Below are 18811 nucleotides of genomic sequence, written 5' to 3'. Positions count from 1 at the left end.
AGTTACTACTATTGAGGAAGGTACCACCTACAGGTGAAACTCTAAAAATTAGAATATCATGCAAAAGTTCATTTATTTCAGTGATTCAACTTAAAAGGTGAAACTAATATATGAGATAGACTCATTACATGCAAAGCAAGATAGTTCAAGCCATGATTTGTCATAATTGTGATGATTATGGCTTACAGCTCATGAAATTTTCTTACAATCTCAGAAAATTAGAATATTGTGAAAAGGTGCAATATTCTAGGCTCAAAGTGTCCCACTCTAATCAGCTAATTAAGCCATAACACCTGCAAAAGATTCCTGAGCCTTTAAATGGTCTCTCAGTCTGGTTCAGTAGGAATTACAATCCTGGGAAAGACTGCTGACATCACAGTTGTGCAGAAAACCATCATTGACACCCTCCATAAGGAGGGAAAGCCTCAAAAGGTAATTGCAAAAGAAGTTGGATGTTCCCAGAGTGCTGTATCAAAGCACATTAATAGAAAGTTATGTGGAAGGGGAATGTGTGGAAGAAAAAGGTGCACAAGCAGCAGGGATGAGCGCAGCCTGAGAGGATTGCCAGGAAAAGGCCATTCAAAAGTGTTGGGGGCTTTCACAAGGAGTGGACTGAGGTTGGAGTCAGTGCATCAAGAGCCACCTCACACAGACGCATCCTGGACATGGGTTTCAAATGTTGTATTCCTCTTGTCAAGCCGCTCCTGAATAACAAACAACGTCAGAAGCTTCTTACCTGGGCTAAAGAAAAACAGACCTGGTCTGTTGCTCAGTGGTCCAAAGTCCTCTTTTCTGATGAGAGCAACTTTTGCATCTCATTTGGAAACCAAGGACCCAGAATATGGAGGAAGAATGGAGAGGCACACACTGCAAGATGCTTGAAGTCCAGTGTGAAGTTTCGACAGTCTGTTGATTTGGGGAGCCATATCATCTGTGTTTCATTAAGTCCAGGGTCAACATAGCTGTCTACCAGGAGATTTTGGAGCATTTCATGCTTCCTTCTGCAGATGAGTTTTATGGGGATGCTGACTTCATTTTCCAGCAGGACTTGGCACCTGCCCACACTGCCAAAAGCACCAAAACCTGGTTCAATGACCATGGGATTACTGTGCTTGATTGGCCAGCAAACTCACCTGACCTGAACCCTATAGAAAATCTATGGGGCATTGCCAAGAGAAAGATGAGAGACATGAGACCGAACAATGCAGATGAGCTGAAGGCTACTAGTGAAGCATCCTTGTCTTCCATAACACCTCAGCAGTGTCACAGGCTGGTAGCTTCCATGCCACGCCGCATTGAGGCAGTAATTGCTGCAAAAGGTGCCCAAACCAAGTACTGAGTACATATGCATGCTTATACTTTTCAGAGGTTCGATATTGTTCTATGTACAATCCTTGTTTTATTGTTTGCATGTAATATTCTAATTTTCTGAGATTGTGGATTTGGGGTTTTCATGAGCTGTAAGCCATAATCATCACAATTATGACAAATCATGGCTTGAACTATCTTGCTTTGCATGTAATGAGTCTATCTCATATATTAGTTTCACCTTTTAAGTTGCATTACTGAAGTAAATGAACTTTTGCACAATATTCTACTTTTTTTGAGTTTCACCTGTATACTGTACCTGTGCATTTCATTTTTCTTGCCTAAATGTAGAACCTTACTCTTTTCACCATTGAATTTCATTTTATTAGATAGGCCCCAATGTGCAAGTTTGTCAAGATCCTTCTGTATCTTAAGCCTATCTTCTGGAGTGTTGGCTATTCCTGCCAGCTTGGTGTCATCTGCAAATTTGATGAGTTCCCCATTTATTCCCTCATCCAAATAATTTATGAAGATGTTGAAGAGTACTGGCCCTAAAACAGAGCCTTGGGGTACTCCACTGCATACTTCCCTCCATGTAGATGCTGTTTCATTGAGGACTACACGTTGAGTGTAGTTGGTCAGCCAGTTACGAATCCATCTGGTGGTGATGCTTCTACTTTATCTAGTTACTAGTAGGTTATGGTCTACCTTATCAAATGCCTTACTGAAGGCCAAGTAAACTATATCGACGGCATTCCTCTGGTCCACTAATTTTGTCACTTTGTCAAAGAATGCAATAAGATTAATCTGGCATGATCTGCTTTTGACAAACCCATGTTGCCTTTTGGCTATTACCGTATTTCACGACCAAAAGCCGCACCGGATTATAAGCCGCAGTATCAATTAACGTTAATTTTTCAAACTTTTTCCACATATAAAGCGCACCGGGTTATAAGCCGCACATTTCCCGACGCTTCTGGACATCTGTTGCAGTCGCGAGGAGGAGCGGAGAAGAGCGCGGAGGTTCTTGCCGCTCCAGGAAGCCGGGAAAGCAGGTGGGGGAGGCGCACGGCTTGGTTTCTCCTCCCTGGACGTCGCAGCAGCAGCCCCAAACTCACCGATCTTAGTGTTTTTCGCATCGGGGTGTGCTGCAAGAGCATGCCCCAATGCGAAAAACACAGAGTTTGGTGCGCTTGGGGCTGCTGCTGTGACGTCCAGGGAGGAGAAACCAAGCCGTGCGCCTCTCCCAGCTGCTTTCCCGGCTTCCTGGAGCGCCAAGAACCTCCGCGCTGTTCTCCGCACTCTCCTCGGCTCCTCACAACTGCAATAGACGTCCAGAAGCGGCAGGGGCTATCGAGCTGGAAATCCAATCCCCATTAGCCCCAAAAGCCGCTTCTGGACATCTATTGCAGTCGTGAGGAGCGGAGAAGAGCGCAGAGGTTCTTGGCACTCCAGGAAGCCGGGAAAGCAGCTGGGGGAGGCGCACGGCTTGGTTTCTCCTCCCTGGACGTCGCAGCAGCAGCCCCAAGCGCACCGAACTCTGTGTTTTTCGCATCGGGGCATGCTCTTGCAGCACACCCCAATGCGAAAAACACTGAGATCGGTGAGTTTGGGGCTGCTGCTGCGACGTCCAGGGAGGAGAAACCAAACCGTGCGCCTCTCCCAACTGCTTTCCCGGCTTCCTGGAGCGCCAAGAACCTCCGCGCTGTTCTCCGCACTCTCCTCGGCTCCTCATAACTGCAATAGACGTCCAGAAGCGGCAGGGGCTATCGAGCTGGAAATCCAATCCCCATTAGCCCCAAAAGCCGCTTCTGGACATCTATTGCACTCGCGAGGAGCGGAGAAGAGCGCGAAGGTTCTTGGCGCTCCAGGAAACCGCGAAAGCAGCTGGGAGATCTTTTTCCACATATAAAGCGCACCGGGTTATAAGCCGCACTGCCGGTTTTGGATCAAATTTTAGGATTTTCAGTGCGGCTTATAGTCGTGAAAATACGGTACTTTGTTTACTTCTAAGTGTTCGCTAATTTGTTGCTTGATTATCTTTTCCAGAATCTTTCTTGTTTTAATTTGTGAACAGACAGAGTGCCTGGCTCGCGTAACAAGCAATTATAATCTATTGCTTAATAGGACATTATAGGAAATTGAACATTTGCAAGTGTGATTTAAGAGAATTGATTCTAATATCTCAAGAATGTAATTTTTCCTTCAGAATATCTAATTTGCAACCTTGTACTTTTGCCCAGACTCTGAAGAAGACTTTGTAACATTTCATTTGAGGAAAGAGATATAAAAGCCAAGAACATATCAACAGTAAATCAGTTAAAACTTATGGATACTAGACTAATAATAGTATGTAAAATGTCTTTAGGAATGAAGAGTTGGGTATAAAATGATATCCCCCAGAGATTCATATTGCTCCTATCCTCCTGAGTTTTTGTAATGACATTCAGACTTAAATATTATAATAAAACAAAATTAGAAATTATTATTGATATACAAAAGTATTCAATGTCCCACTTTTTCTATGCTCAGAAATCTTGATTCCCTACCACCACCACCAGTTAAATAGCCATATGAACTTTATTCTACTATAAGCCAAGCCATGAAACTGAATTGAATAATATACATTTAAGGAAGTTAGTAAAAGAATCCTTACCCTCTGAGAATAAGAGGAATAGTTGGAGATGTATGTATTGATTATGTTGACAATGACATTATGTCAGGGTTAACACTTAGCAACAGAAAAAGAAAGAATATTTACATTAGTACAAATATTCTGTGATTCCTTTCACCCATTGAATCAATTAAAGCTTTCAAGAGTACATTTACTTAATCTACTTTTCTCTTCTGCTAATTTTGAAGTGAACCATGACTATTCGTATGGCTACCGAGAACAATATAGTGAAAGGACTGATCAGCCATTTCAGCCAGATCTTAGCACTAATATGATGTATTATTATGATGATGGAACAGGAGTGCAGATGTATTCTGTGGATGAAACATTGCTTAAAGAATACATTAAACGCCAAATGTAAGTAGATTGCTTAATGTATGTGCTACAGAGGAGTGAGGAAGCCAAACTTTAAATAAACTGTCTTTGAAAACCTTAGCTTTTTAATGTATCAGTGGCATTGGTTGGAAATCAGTGTTTGTTCTTTTACTCACATTAAGCATTTTCACTGTGAATTTTTAAGAAAAATGAGACGTGATACTCTTCATGCTACAATTTTTTTTAGTATGTTTTACCTTATGCATTATAGTCTGACAAATTTACATATCTATGACACTGTAATTTGAAATTGTCATTATATAAGACATTTTTCTAAAGAGGTTTTGATGGTTAGTTACTATATTGTATTTGAACTGCAAAACAAATTGAATATTTTTATGCATAGTTATAATTCAATAATATACAAATAAAAGTAGAATAAAAATCTAAATGCTCAATTACATCAAAAACTGATACTGAAGAAAGTCAATTTAATCAGTTTTCAGAGGACAAGGGCTCCCCAAACTTATTTTGTGTTAACCTAAACATTTTAATTGTTTTTAGTGAGTATTATTTTAGTGTAGAAAACCTGGAAAGAGACTTCTTCTTGAGAAGGAAGATGGACCAGCAAGGATTCTTGCCTATATCTTTGATTGCAAGCTTCCATCGTGTGCAAGCTCTCACTACAAATGTAAACTTAATATTAGAGGTAAATCATTATTTCTAAATAGTAACAAATGTATATTACATTTGCACCTTTAAAAACATTTTGACATTTTTTTTTATTTGGACACTTTCTGGAATTTCAATTTGCATTTAAAATAGATGGATTGAATTAAAGATTAAAACAATTGTTTTTTTAATAAACAATGAATTTACACTTTATATTTTTATAAAAATTATATGAGTGAGATGGATGGCATATAAATTTAAAAACAAATTTAAAAAATAAAAATAAATCTGGCCTAAGTAAAGAAAATTCCAGCCTAACTTTTCCAACATATAAGGTAAAATAATAAAAAAAATAGAATACTATTTAAATATATTGATTGCTTATTATAGAAGATCATAATTTTCATTGTCAGGTAGCTCTTGTTTACTGACTACTCATGTAGCATCCATTCAAAGTTGTGATGGTGCTGAACATGGACTGACATAACAACTGGTCCTCAAAGTTCAAACCTTTGCAGTGCTCCAACAATTATATTACAATTTAGGCATTTGGCAACCAGCTCTCACTTAGGATGATTGCAAAATTCCACAGTTACTTGATCACCATTGATGACCTTGCCTGCCAATTTCCCACAAGCAAAATCAGTGGAAACGATAACCAGCAGGAAGCCGGCAGGAAAGATCACAACTCACTCAATTAAGTCCCTATTCTGATCTTCCCATGCACCATGCCATCCCTCCTCACACTACACCTAAGTCATTCTTCTCTGTATTTCCCTGTGTTTATATGTGTGCACCCAATTGCTTCTTTCCTGCACTCATACGCATACACGTCTCCTTCTCTGGGCCTCCCCGTGCTCACATGCATGCACCCAAGTTCTTCTTTGGGCTTCCCATTTAACAACCTGCAGATCTTGGGTAACGACAGCAACCAGGACTGTCTTCATTGCTATTGCTAAGCAATGTAGTCACTTGACATGCTTTACAATCATATAACTTAGTGATGGCAATCCCAGCCCCAATTTCTATCATAACTCATATATTACTCACATAACTTATATTTTGTGTTAAGTGAAAGCTAAACATTTTAACTCTTTTTAGCAAGTATTATTTTAGTGTAGAAAACCTGGAAAGAGACTTCTTGAGAAGAAAGGTGGAACAGCTGTCATAACTCATATATACTTATACACAGGTATTATCAAAGATTACTTGTAGAAACCAGGACTGAGACCATTACATATTTCATTTAAAAAAGAATTTCCCATCAAATATTGTTTACAGTTCAGGGAAAAGTCAGCTGTTTCCAAATGGAAATTTAACATATTTTTGCAAAATTCAGAAAATCAGGCCATCTTGAGAAGTGAAAACAAAACAAACCATCATGCAAAGGTCATTGTTGGCTTCATTAATATTTATCAAAACAGAAGTTAAGTAACTTGTATTTTGTAATTTTTATGTATCAAAGGTAAGGTCCTAGTGTTAAGCACAACTGCTTTTTATTTACATGCAGGTTAATTAATATGTGTATTTGTATAATACAGGCCTTAAAGGACAGTACTGAAATAGAAATAGTAGATCAGAAGATGAGGAAAAGGATAGAACCAGAAAAATGGCCAATTCCAGGTCCCTCTCCACGTAGTCTTCCACACACAGATTTTTCTCAGCTTATTAACTGTCCAGAGTTCATACCAGGGCAGATTTTTGGTTCACATACAGGTAAGATGTTTTTAATTCAAATTGTATTTTAAGGCGCTGTATATTTAAAGACCCAAATATCCTATTTTTATGAAAATGAAAATGTCAGCCCTCTTCTGGGGCTGAAAGGCTTGGCTTTGCCGGCAAAGCTTCCCTTCCCTTCACTTTTGGCGTGGAGGGGGGCTTTTTGATCTGATGGGGGGGGCGACTTCTCCGCTTCTCCCTCTTTCATGCATTGAAGTCTGGTCAAATCTAGTTCAACATCTGCTGCATGTTCATACCAAACAGTCACCCGGCAAGGAAGGTGTCTGTTAACGCAGTGCTGGTAAATGTTTTCATTCAATCCCCCAGCGAACTGATCCAACAAAGCGTCTTCTGACCATCCCCTCATATAGGCTGACAACTGTTGAAACTCCTGAATATAATCAGCCACTGGTCTATTTCCCTGCTTCAGGGCCATAAATTTCACCCTCCCGCGTTTCTCAATCAGCTGGTCATCAAACCTCCTCTTCATTGCAGCCATAAAGTCATTAAAATTCCTCAGGAGAGGGGAATTGTATTGGTGTAAGCCCACCATCCATTCAGCCACTTTTTTCTCCAATGCCAGTAAGACCATTCTCACTTTCATATCATCAGTTTCTAAATCCGGACCATAAATCTCCATATAGTTCCAGACCTGTAGGATAAACAACCCTAAACTCCTGGGATCACTATCATATTTTACTGTTAAGGGAGGGACTTTTGCCATCCGGCGTCGCCTGGGGGCCCCCCTACTCTTTGAGCGGCCCTAGCTGCGGGGGGAGGCTGGTTCTGGGTTTCCTTGCTCCCAACCCCCCTCAACCTCTTCACTCTCCCCCTTAACCTGTGCATGGAGTACCTTTGCTCAAACTCTTCAGCTTGCTCCCTTTCCACTGCTCTTCCACGGCTTTTGCGTTCGGACCAAGCTTCCTCGAGGAGTCTCATAGCGTGGGACAATTTGTAATCCTCTTCCCCAGCGTCACCCCATTCCGCTGATATTTTTTTTGGTCTCCTTCTCGTGACTCCCACATCCAACTCCTCCGACTCCTCTTTTTGTCCCACACCCAAAGTCCATCGGGGATGAACAGTAGGCTCTTCCACCCTCAGTCCAGCCAGCCTTTCAGTTAAAAATGGTTCTGCTGCCGCCCCTTCAGTTTCCTCTTGATCACTCACATGCAAAGACATTCTTTTTCTTCTTGTGAGGACACCCCCCTTGGTAGGTTGTAGCTCCGGGTGGGGTGGAGGTGAGACTTAGCTTAAATTGTCAGCCCTTCTTCATTCAAAAATCAGGAAAGAAAACCACAGGACTCCATTGGTAGAAATCAAGTGTACTTTTACTAATTATAAATGAATAGAAGCTAAGCTAAGCTAAGTCTGAATATTTAGGCGCGAAAGCGAAGAATATATTGTATAATTCATTCCCCTCCCCTTGGCATCCCGTGCACAGTCCAATCATAATTCTCCCAAATGTCAGGTGTGAGATAACTTCGAAAGGCATCACCAGGATGGAATGCTGGTCTGTTGGCCTTGGCGGGAAACACTCCTCCTCCACATGCGCAGTAAGGTGGACAGTTCAAAATCTAGAATCTTCCTCCAGCATAACAATGAGTCCCCTTCCAAATACCATGCCCCCCCTCCCCGTTTCAATGGCAGCCGAAGCAGCAGCAAAGCGGAGGCTGACAGAAAATTTATAAACTACTATTGACCATTACTGCTTCGATTTTCAATTTACTTCCATTAATTTTTTCCCCTACTTCTATTCTTGAAGAAATAGAAAATGGAAAATATAACTAAACTTGTAAGCTATATTTTCTTGCCCTTTATCTTTAAGCAGCAATGTCTATATAAAAGAGGCCATGGTATCAATCAGAACAATCAAAATTTCCAGCTTTCTAAAAACTTTCCTTTATGCAAATGACTTTAAGAGAAAAATAAACATACTTTCAAATTGTCTCTATGGAGTTTTGATTGATGACCCTTAAGGCCTTTTTAAGTATTGGGTGATATACAGGGAGTTATTGTATGAGCTTTTGGGCAGAGTTAGGTTAGCAAAAAAGGAAGAAAACACTAGAGTTCTTCTTCATAGATCAGACTAAAGGAATTGCTCCAGCTAGAGCAAGTCTTTCCACATGTTAGTTTCTGAGCATAACTATAAACTTAATTATTTGTTTGTACGCCACCTACTTTTAAAGACACTGAGTAGTTAGCAATCAGACACATCATAAAAACAACCTCTTGTATAAAAAAACAACCCATCCAGAAAGAATAACAAAAAATCCTAATAATATAATAAGGGATGAAGTAAAATAAGAAGGGATCAGTAGCAGAGAGATGCTGTTTTCATGATGCATCCCTAGATTCTAATATATGAAACTCTCCTTGTGGGATGGACTGTTGGTTTTAGCAACAGCTCAAGTAGGAAAAGCTAAATTGTATTGGGCATTAAGGTCTCAAAAACAGTCATCTCATGATCATTTTAATAATGGCACCTCAGTGCTTTCAGTCTCCTTGTCTTTGTAACGGTATCCTTGTGGATTTTACTCTGCTAGTCATTGCCGACTATAGAGAGTGGTCCTCATCTCCATTTCAAGGCCATTGAGCCAGTGCTGTTTGAAGACATTTCTGGTGATGTAGCCAGAATGATATCACGGAGTGCTGTTATGTTCCCAATAAAGTGATATCTATTTGTCTACTTGCATTTGTATGTTTTCAAACTGCTAGGTTGACAGGAGCTGGGATGAGGACAGGAGCTCACCCAGAAAAGATCATTGTTGGAAAATTTTGAATATCTGCCTCATATTCCTTTTTAGCTGTTTTCCAAGTAATATTGCATAGTATCAGGGGTGGTATTCACTTATCTTCCCTACCGGTTCGCAAATGTGAGTGTTAGCATGCATGTGAGCAAAACCAGCACAGCCTTCCATGCATGCACTTTTGGTGAAAAAAGAGCCTAAATGGGATGCAGTAGAGCCAGAGTGGGTGAGCAAGGCCACCCACAATTTCCACTACCAGTTTGGGCGAATTGAATTAAACTGAACTCAACTGAATTTTGGCCAAGAGTGATTTGACACACAAATAATTAGTCTCCAATACAGAAGCATTCAGGGTACATGCAACGCAACAGAATCATCATTATCATAATAATAATACCAATAAAAGGGGGGAGTGAAGAAGATAATGACAAAAAATAATACCACAACTACACTACATGGGTAACTAGACATAGACATTAAACAGTATTGTAAGAATTAGGGGTTCATCAGAGTGATGGCTGGGGATGAATTATTAGGGAAATGGATTGCCTTTCAGAAATTCCCAATTCTATTCCAGCCTTCATTCTCCCAAAGCTCCCTAGGCTAGCAGAAAAAAAAATCCCCAAATGTCCTTGTTTGTGACTGACAAAAAATTGCTGAACCCTCTTCTGTCTAGTTTCTACTAGATAAAAACCTTAACTCAAATTCTGCCCCCAATGACTTATAAGGACACATCCATTCGTTACATTGACTATAATAATGAAATGGTTTGCCATTGCAATATTTGAGGATATTTTTCAATTTTGGAATTTAATCTATAGTTTTCAGATTTCCTGGTAGTCTCAGCCAAGTATTTCGGGCCTGTCTCTATTTAGCTTCATATTTTAGATAAGATCATTGAGGTACTGCAAGGTACTACCTTGCTTTGTCTGTTGTTTATGAAAATATTATTTATATCCCACCCTTTTAATCTGATGTTTAAAAATTCATATAGATTAAAATTTCAAAATATTAGATTCCAATCATTTAATAGTGAAAAGAGGGAAATTTATAGATTTTTGAACACTGGATGTTTGATGGCCATACATTATTTTTGAAAGACAGTGTTGTATAGTTTGAGAATAATGCAATAGGTGGTTTGTCTTATGTGCTAGAAAAATAGGCAATTGAGAGAAAGAATATTTTCAAACGAGCTAATACTGCAGTTCTTAATAGAACGTATTGTATTTTAAAATGTTTGGTTTAAGTCAGGAATATACAATTGTCACAGTCTTAACAGGTACACTAGTATTTTTTGCAACATGTTGTAGGAAAGACACAAAATATGGGTATTGCTAGTACCAAAAGTGGGATTAATTTTTACAAAATGCAAGGTTTTAAGAATTGAAATTAATTATGCCTACCTACAATTCTGTCCATAACACCCCCCATAACACCCCCCACCTCCACCTTTGCTATTGAAGATGCCATATATTTGGCTCTGTCCACATGGTCCAGGATGCGATATTAATGATTTACAAGATCCTTATAGGGTAAGAAGGAATTCCAAGATTGTGTGTGTCTTTTGCAGCTAGCTGGAACAAATATCATATACTTAGTACTAGTTTATTTGGCTAGTGGTTTTATATTTCCATAACACACTATTTAAAACATGCTCCGAGCTACAATATAATCTGCATGACTTTATTCAGTGTGTCAGTTTGGATTGTATCTGTTATGAGATATAAAGTAGGAGAAAACATCAATATTCATTTTGTTTTATCCTTGGTGCCATTATTTGTTGTATATAAGAAAATTAAAACTGAATCTATACAATCATCACTTATCTCTTTGAGGTTTAAGATATTTCTACACTATTTATAGTCACAAGAGCAAAAAGTATATAAATTTTATTAAGAAGTATGTTGATTGATAACAAAAAATGGGCTGATCTTTCAAAGCACAGAAAAACATTTTTTCCATTTTAGAGTCTGCACCAAGTTCTCCAAGAATAGGAAGTCTAAATACTAAGAAAAGCATTGACATAAGCAATCTTGAAGTAATATCCAAAGCATTATCTACAAGCCTCCCGGATTTGGATTCTGAACCTTGGATAGAAGTTAAAAAAAGACATCGTCCCAACTTAGTTAAGCCAAAGGTAATGCTTAAAATGTTAATTTTAATATTTGTATTTTTTTAAAAAAAATCCCTCCTGTTAATGTAGAGCAAGTCTAGAGAAAATAGGTCATATTTAGACATGATTCCCAGATAATATATCCATGATATTTTGTCTATACATCTAACTTATTATGGTTGTCTCATTGAAAGATTGAGATACCATATTTAAGAAAAAGACATTACATAAGGGAATTAGAAAAAGTAGCAAAGATCAGTTTTGATAGCAATAGCAATAGCAGTAGACTTATATACCGCTTCATAGGCCTTTCAGGCCTCTCTAAGCGGTTTACAGAGAGTCAGCATATTGCCCCCAACAATCTGGGTCCTCATTTTACCCACCTCGGAAGGATGGAAGGCTGAGTCAACCCTGAGCCGGTGAGATTTGAACCGCTGACCTGCTGATCTAGCAGTAGCCTGCAGTGCTGCATTTAACCACTGCGCCACCTTGGCTCAATACAGCATGACATAATGAATGATATGCATATGTACCCACTTATGTTAAACTGATCATTCATTGCTGGTATTCTTCTTTGAATAGATTGGTAGAAAGAACTGTGTTTAATTGCTTCTCTGGACAACAGTTAGGTTTACACGTATCAACTGTTTGCCTCTTGGAAAGCAAATGTATATTAAAATGGCAGCTGCGGATCATATGTCAATGCAGTTTTCGGAAAAGAAGAAAATAATATCTAGAATCTACTGGCCACAATACTGGCATATTTAAATTAATTAAATTCATTAATTTGTACATTTTGTTCTGTTTTATTTTATTAAGCATGAATACTAAAATTGCTATTTCAGCTGATAATTGATCTATTATTTCTCCACGTAAATATTTTTATTTTTGCAAGAATAATAAACATTTTTTTGTCATTTTCAGGAATCTGGGTCTGGACGTGAAGAATTGACAAATCAACAACCGCCACCACCATCTTCTGAAGAACAAGAAGAACTTGATTTTTTGTTTGACGAAGAGATGGAACAAATAGAAGGCAGGAAGAATACATTCACAGAATGGTCAGAAAGTGATTCAGATTATGAAATAGATGATCAAGACTTAAATAAGATTTTGATTGTGACACAGACCCCACCATATATGAGAAAACATCCTGGAGGAGATAGAACTGGCAACCATGTGTCACGTGCAAAAATTACATCAGAACTTGCCAAAGTTATTAATGACGGATTATACTATTATGAACAGGATTTGTGGATGGAGCCAAGTGAAAATGATTGTATTGCTATGAAGGTAATTATGAGTTTGAACGATGAATATAATGTAATTTAATAAATATGGCTGCTAATACCATAACCCTTCAGCACAGTAGATAAAAATATATTTGAAGAATCTGACAAATTCTAGTCATGAGTAAAGATTGGGAAGGAAACTTTCAAAATCAAAGTAATAAAAACTCAGTCAAATTAGTTTCTTGAAACTGAGTGGAAAATTAAAACACAGCTTTGAATATTCATAGTAAAGCTTTTTTTTCAAGTAGTCATGTAAATGATGTATTACTATTTCATTGACAATAATATTGTTTAACCAAATATATATTTATTTCAGAGGATCATGGGAGACAAGAGCTATGAAATATTTCTTTTTTCTTGGATAATTAAGAGGGTCAGGCTTTTGTCTAAGTGTTCTCTTAATACTACATTTTGAGTAATTTGATTGATGCGAATGATTTTATATTGAGGGCATAGTATATGAATTTGAAAAAACTGAAAACTTCAATCATTATGAGCACCATAGTATTTCAGTTCTCTGTTGCTGGGTAGAATAATTATTTCATATTTTAAATTTATTTTGTAGAAATATAAATATTTCTATAAATATTATTAGCATTAAATGTATTGTTTATTTTGCATTTTTCCTGTGCGCTATTTTTATTGTTATAGTAAAGTTTTACACATTTCAGCAAGAAGTTGAAAATTTTAAGAAGTTACATCTCATCAGCAAAGAGGAATTTGACAGTCTTACTCCTGAATATGTAATGGATTCAAATCAGGATGATTCTCCTCGTCCTTCAAAAAGTATGTATGTCTGATGTTACAAAAAAAAGTTACACTATCAAGATGACAATTCAGTATGGTAAAATATGGGTAAAATTTTAATCTTTTCTCCAATATTAACATGGTGTTCGAGCTATTACTAATTGGTATCCCATTCAATTACAAGAGCTATATATGTATTTAGAATATATGTGTGGAATGGTTCTTGGTTGAATATTTCATAATTTCTTACAAAACAATTATCAAAACCAATTTGTTTTGGTTTTCATTACTTTGAACTGTTAAAAAGAATTAGAATTTTTCATAAGCCTGTTGCTACTACCAAACAATTTTGAGATAAAATAGGAGGTAAACTATGTTAATTTATGGTAGCAAAAAAATAAGAATATCTTCCAATTGTAACTTTTATAAAAAGGCATAAACTTTCACAAGCTGCATTTCACTTCAGCAGGTACATAGAATATTTCATGGTAGTACATAATTAGAGAACATAAATGTGAAGTAATAAATGTATGGTTTTTGTAATTTTCATTATCTATTTTGTTCCTTTTAAATTTAATCTCAACTTAATTTAATTTAAACTTTAATATCTGGTGATATATTACACATGATGAAAAAAGTTGAATATATAAAGGATATCAGAAACATGAAAAATAAGAGAAGAATAAATAAAAATGGGCCCAGTGAAATAGAACAGTGCTATTGAGATCAAACATGTATACAGACATGTATTAATCATATGGTGTTTCTAATCAGATGTTACTGAAGAGCTGGCTTTTCAACTGTTTGGTGTCCAGGAAATACCTCCAACAACAATGGCTCGCTCACTGCCAACAGCTGTTCCTGAATCTCTTGGAATTCACCCTACCAGAACACCTAAAACACCTCGTACACCAAGACTGCAAGATCCTAACAAAACACCAAGATTCTATCCTGTGGTTAAAGAAGCAAGAATTATTGATGTTGGGGTAACCAAAACAAAATATATTTCTGGATCATAGTTAATTATTGCTATTACCTCCAGAGAGCAGTTTTTGAAACATTCCTTGCTAGGTCAAATCTGCTAAATCTCTTTTGAAATGCATTGGTTAAGACTAGTAGTTGTGTAGTCAGCCATAACCAACTTTATGACCTCATAATGTATATGATATGTAAAGTGAAATTTTATGAAACTGGATTTTAATTAGACTGATTCTTCAGAAAAGTGGCTCCAGTCACACCAGGGAAATATAATGCTATATTTTATTTCAGACACGAAGGAAAAGAAAAACACGGCATAGTACCAACCCTCCATTAGAAAGCCATGTTGGCTGGGTAATGGATTCCAAGGATCACAGACCAAGAACATCTTCCATAAGGTAGAAATAATTTATTATGTATTGATAGTCTTAATTTGTGTGTGTTCTTATAATCACTGATGAAGTTAATTTAATTACTTGGTCTTTCAAAATATGAAAAAGTGGAAGATGTGACTTATCTAAAAGCCATATAATCAAAAATATATTCAAGATTTGACCAAGGATATTGCTAGAAATAAGTTTGAGTGTTATTTCCCCAGTTGAATCTGTGGCCGTTATAAAACTAGTAAAAATGAAATGTGACATTTGTTAATTTCTTTTCCACCCTTCATTTGGTGTGTTCTTTAAAAGACTGAAAATTTACACTATTAGGTATACAAACAGGTAAAGGGTTCTTTGGTTCTTTTTTCCCCCTTATCACTTATTTCTAAAATGCTTTTCACAACAGAAGAGAATTAATTATTTTCTGCATTGATCACATATGTCCCATGGACACTCCACAAAACATTGTAAAAAAAAAGCTGTGTTCACCCAGAACAGTTAAAGAAATGAAGAAAAATAGATGTTAAATCCCCCAATCACCTTGCACATTTAAGTAAGTGCCAACATCTCACCCCATCCACTGCTCCTGTACATTTTACACAACTTTTATCAATTGTTAAGGTAAAGGAATGTTAAAGTAAAGCTAACAAAACTGTACATCACCTCCTGGATAAAAAAAATACCAAAGTAAAAAATAAATTTCCACAAACTCTAATATTAATATTTGAGATTTGTAACATAAAATTTACGATGGCTTGTGATTATAAATTATGTAAGGAGAATGTGAACTATAACTAGTTCACATAGCTATGGATGTTGTTATTTTGTAATGAAATGATTATAGATATTGATTTTCATTACAAGTTCATTGGTATCGGAAATTTTGAAGGTGGCAGTTGAGTGTGATCAAACATTTTCATTTTGTTTGGAACTAATGTAATATCACAATGGTCACAGATTAATTGCATTCAAGAATCTTGTTCTTGTATATACTTCAGGGTTTTCTGGGAATTGTTTTTGTGTAAGTCACTATTAGTTTCAAACTTGGTAACTACAGCAATCAAGACTAATAAGTATTATTAATTTTAAAATATTTATAATTATTTTAAAGTCTTCATCAAGCTACTGTGAATTGCAAAAATCAGTGGAAAATTTCCCAGTCCATATAATTGATGATGGCGCACATTTTAGATGCATATGCTAATTTGCATTGGAAAGTTTTCCAATGAAAATTTAAAAACCTCCACATGAATTCCCCCCCCCCCCCCGGCCCGTGTTCTGGAAACTTGTATTTTTGCTAAACCATTTCATTTTTTTTTCATTATTATGCTTGTGTTATATCTTGCAATAATACTCATGAATTATTTTAATCTGATTAATTATAAATATTATCTAAAATTATATTAATCAAAGTAAGAAAGAAATGAGCTATCTCAAGAAAAAGGTTACATAATAGCTTGAATAGAACATATGACTAACCACTAAATACAGTCAGTGACTAGCAGACTAACTTTTAAGATTTTTATAGCCTTTATCTCAAAGTAGTTCTCATGAGTTCTTATAACCTTAATGTTTTGAAATGTTTAAAATCAATAGATTTGTATGTTCAGAAAAGTTTTTAGAGAAGTATGCTGTGATAGAATACAGGTAACTGATAGCATGTCCTAAATCAAGGGTGTCAAACTAGCGGCCCACGGGCCAGACACATGATCACAATGCCACAAATTTGACACCTGTATCCTAAAGCAATGGTCCCAACCCTTCTAGGTTCACAGACTGGGGGCGATGGTGGCAGCAGAAGTGGCGGGGGTCAATGGTTGCCTGCAGTCTAGATCCTACTTATGCACAAATGAATCTTTGCATGCTTGCTGGTTCCCAACTGTGTGGGGATTGGGGACTCTTGTCCTAAAGTTTTCCCATATTAAAAGTATTACAGGTAGTCTTCACTTAATGACCAGTTGCTTAGTGACTGTCAGAAATTATGACAGATGTTTCCACTGCCACTTATAAGCTGTTTTCAAAGTTCTGACAGATAGACAGAGAGAAAGAGAGATGCGGTCACGTGGACTCATTTTGGAGCTTGGCAACCAGCGCACACGTAGATCCATTTGCACCATCCCGTGGAAACATGATTATGATTTTTGGCTTATTTTGCTGGTTTCAAGCATTTACTTCAGGTTCCAGCAAAAAAAAAAAAAAAAACCATGGAGGAAACTGGACTTATTTAAAGGCCACATCCGCTTAATGACCATGATGTTTACTTAATGACTTTCACAAAAATGGTTATAAAAATTGGGTGTGTGACCTGTTTAATGATTGTCATGATTTCTGGGCTAAATTATGATTGTAAGTTGAGGGTGCCCTATGAGTGGAACGCAACCATGTTGGGAAAGGGGAAAAATATTTCTCATGTAACCATATTACTGATAGTAGCTTTCTATGTTCTACCATTTTTGGGCACAGGTAAATGCTCACATAGAAAGCCAATTTGGTGTAGAGCAGGGATGTCAAACTCATGGCGTCACGTCATCATGTGACGTATTGTCACTTTTTTTTCTTTCACTAAACTGAGGGTGGGCATGGCCAGCACGTGACACATCTGGCCCACATGCTGCAAGTTTGACACCCCTGGTGTAGAGGGTAAGATATCAGGCTAGAAACTGGGAGACCATGAGTTCTACTCCTACCTTAGGCACAAAGCCATGACCTTAGCAAAGTCACTTTCTCTTAGCTCTTAACCCTGATGATAAAATGGCAAACCACTTGTGAAAGACCTTGCCAAGAAAATCTCAAGGCTTTGCCAGGCAATCTCCAAGAACTGTACACGGTAGGATGGGGAAAAAACCCCATTCATATAAACATGACATAATTGTATGCTCATTCTGAAAGTTCAATTTAACATTACGTTTTGTGAAATGACTACTGTTAATGTTAGAAATTGAAACAAGCTGCTGAATTATGTTTCTTATAGTGTTACAAAAGGCACTTTTGGAAAAAAAAACTGAGACTTGTTTGTTTCATTTCACATAGCAGTTCAAACGCATCACCACTAGAAGGTGCTCCGCTATCAGGAAGTTATGGATGTACCCCACATTCACTTCCTAAATTTCAACATCCTTCTCATGAACTGCTGAAGGAAAATGGTTTTACTCAGCAAGTGTACCATAAATACCGCCGTAGATGCCTAAATGGTAAAAATCTAATATTTGTCATTTTTAATTGGAAGAAAGAACATATTTTATTATATTTATTTATTTAACATATTTAGAAAGCATTTATCTCCCTCATAGAGTGTTGTATGAGTAAATAGTGTAAAGTAAATAGTGTTGTACTATTTACAAAAATTGGAGCAAGTTCATTTCAACAAAATGTTGTAAAATACACTAGGTGAATAAAGATTATTTCACACCTCCTGCTTCACTACATTCTAATGCTCTTTTCTATTTCTCTCATAATGCTACTAAGGTTTTTTTTTTAAGCACATGGTAATGAAATTTTTAAAAGTTCATTGGTCAATAAATCACAAGCTTTGAATTACTGACCTTGTTAGAATATTAATTTTAACACAGTCATAAATGTGATACATGATTTTAACATTCAGATAATTATTTTCAAATTATTAGCTATGTTGTTACATTTATAATATATTTTAGTATAAATTGTTTGTCAATTAGAGGAAATATACTGTAATTCTAAACAGGTTACTTCATACTATTATCTTTCTTCCCTCCCTCCTCTCATCTCTAGAAAGGAAACGGTTGGGAATTGGCCAGTCTCAAGAAATGAATACACTTTTTCGTTTTTGGTCCTTTTTTCTCAGAGACCACTTTAATAAGAAAATGTATGAAGAATTCAGGCAACTAGCT

At 36.8% G+C, this 18811-nt stretch overlaps 1 protein-coding gene across 3 annotated transcripts in view; it reads left to right on the top strand.

Annotated features, from left to right (window-relative positions):
• LARP1B (La ribonucleoprotein 1B) overlaps positions 1–18811 on the top strand; it is a 39603-nt gene that overhangs the window by 14701 nt on the left and 6091 nt on the right. For 2 of the 3 annotated variants that reach the window (XM_087724388.1, XM_087724390.1), the window contains exons 7-16: positions 4171–4339; positions 4862–5006; positions 6511–6685; positions 11403–11572; positions 12473–12841; positions 13497–13626; positions 14362–14573; positions 14857–14963; positions 17976–18136; positions 18693–18811. The exon at positions 18693–18811 is cut by the window's right edge and continues 26 nt beyond it. In XM_087724388.1, coding sequence (XP_087580514.1) covers positions 4171–4339; positions 4862–5006; positions 6511–6685; positions 11403–11572; positions 12473–12841; positions 13497–13626; positions 14362–14573; positions 14857–14963; positions 17976–18136; positions 18693–18811 — 1757 coding nt within the window. The remainder of the gene's footprint in view (positions 1–4170; positions 4340–4861; positions 5007–6510; positions 6686–11402; positions 11573–12472; positions 12842–13496; positions 13627–14361; positions 14574–14856; positions 14964–17975; positions 18137–18692) is intronic. The other variant, XM_087724389.1, reaches the window with a different exon arrangement.

This window comes from Thamnophis sirtalis, unplaced genomic scaffold (genome assembly GCF_051295495.1).
Source record: "Thamnophis sirtalis isolate CommonGarterSnake01/CBP01778 unplaced genomic scaffold, rThaSir2_p1.2 scaffold_10, whole genome shotgun sequence".
Classification (NCBI taxonomy): Eukaryota; Metazoa; Chordata; class Lepidosauria; order Squamata; family Natricidae; genus Thamnophis; species Thamnophis sirtalis.
The sequence above is the reverse complement of the archived record's forward strand: the minus strand, read 5'-3'. Positions and strand labels throughout refer to the sequence as shown.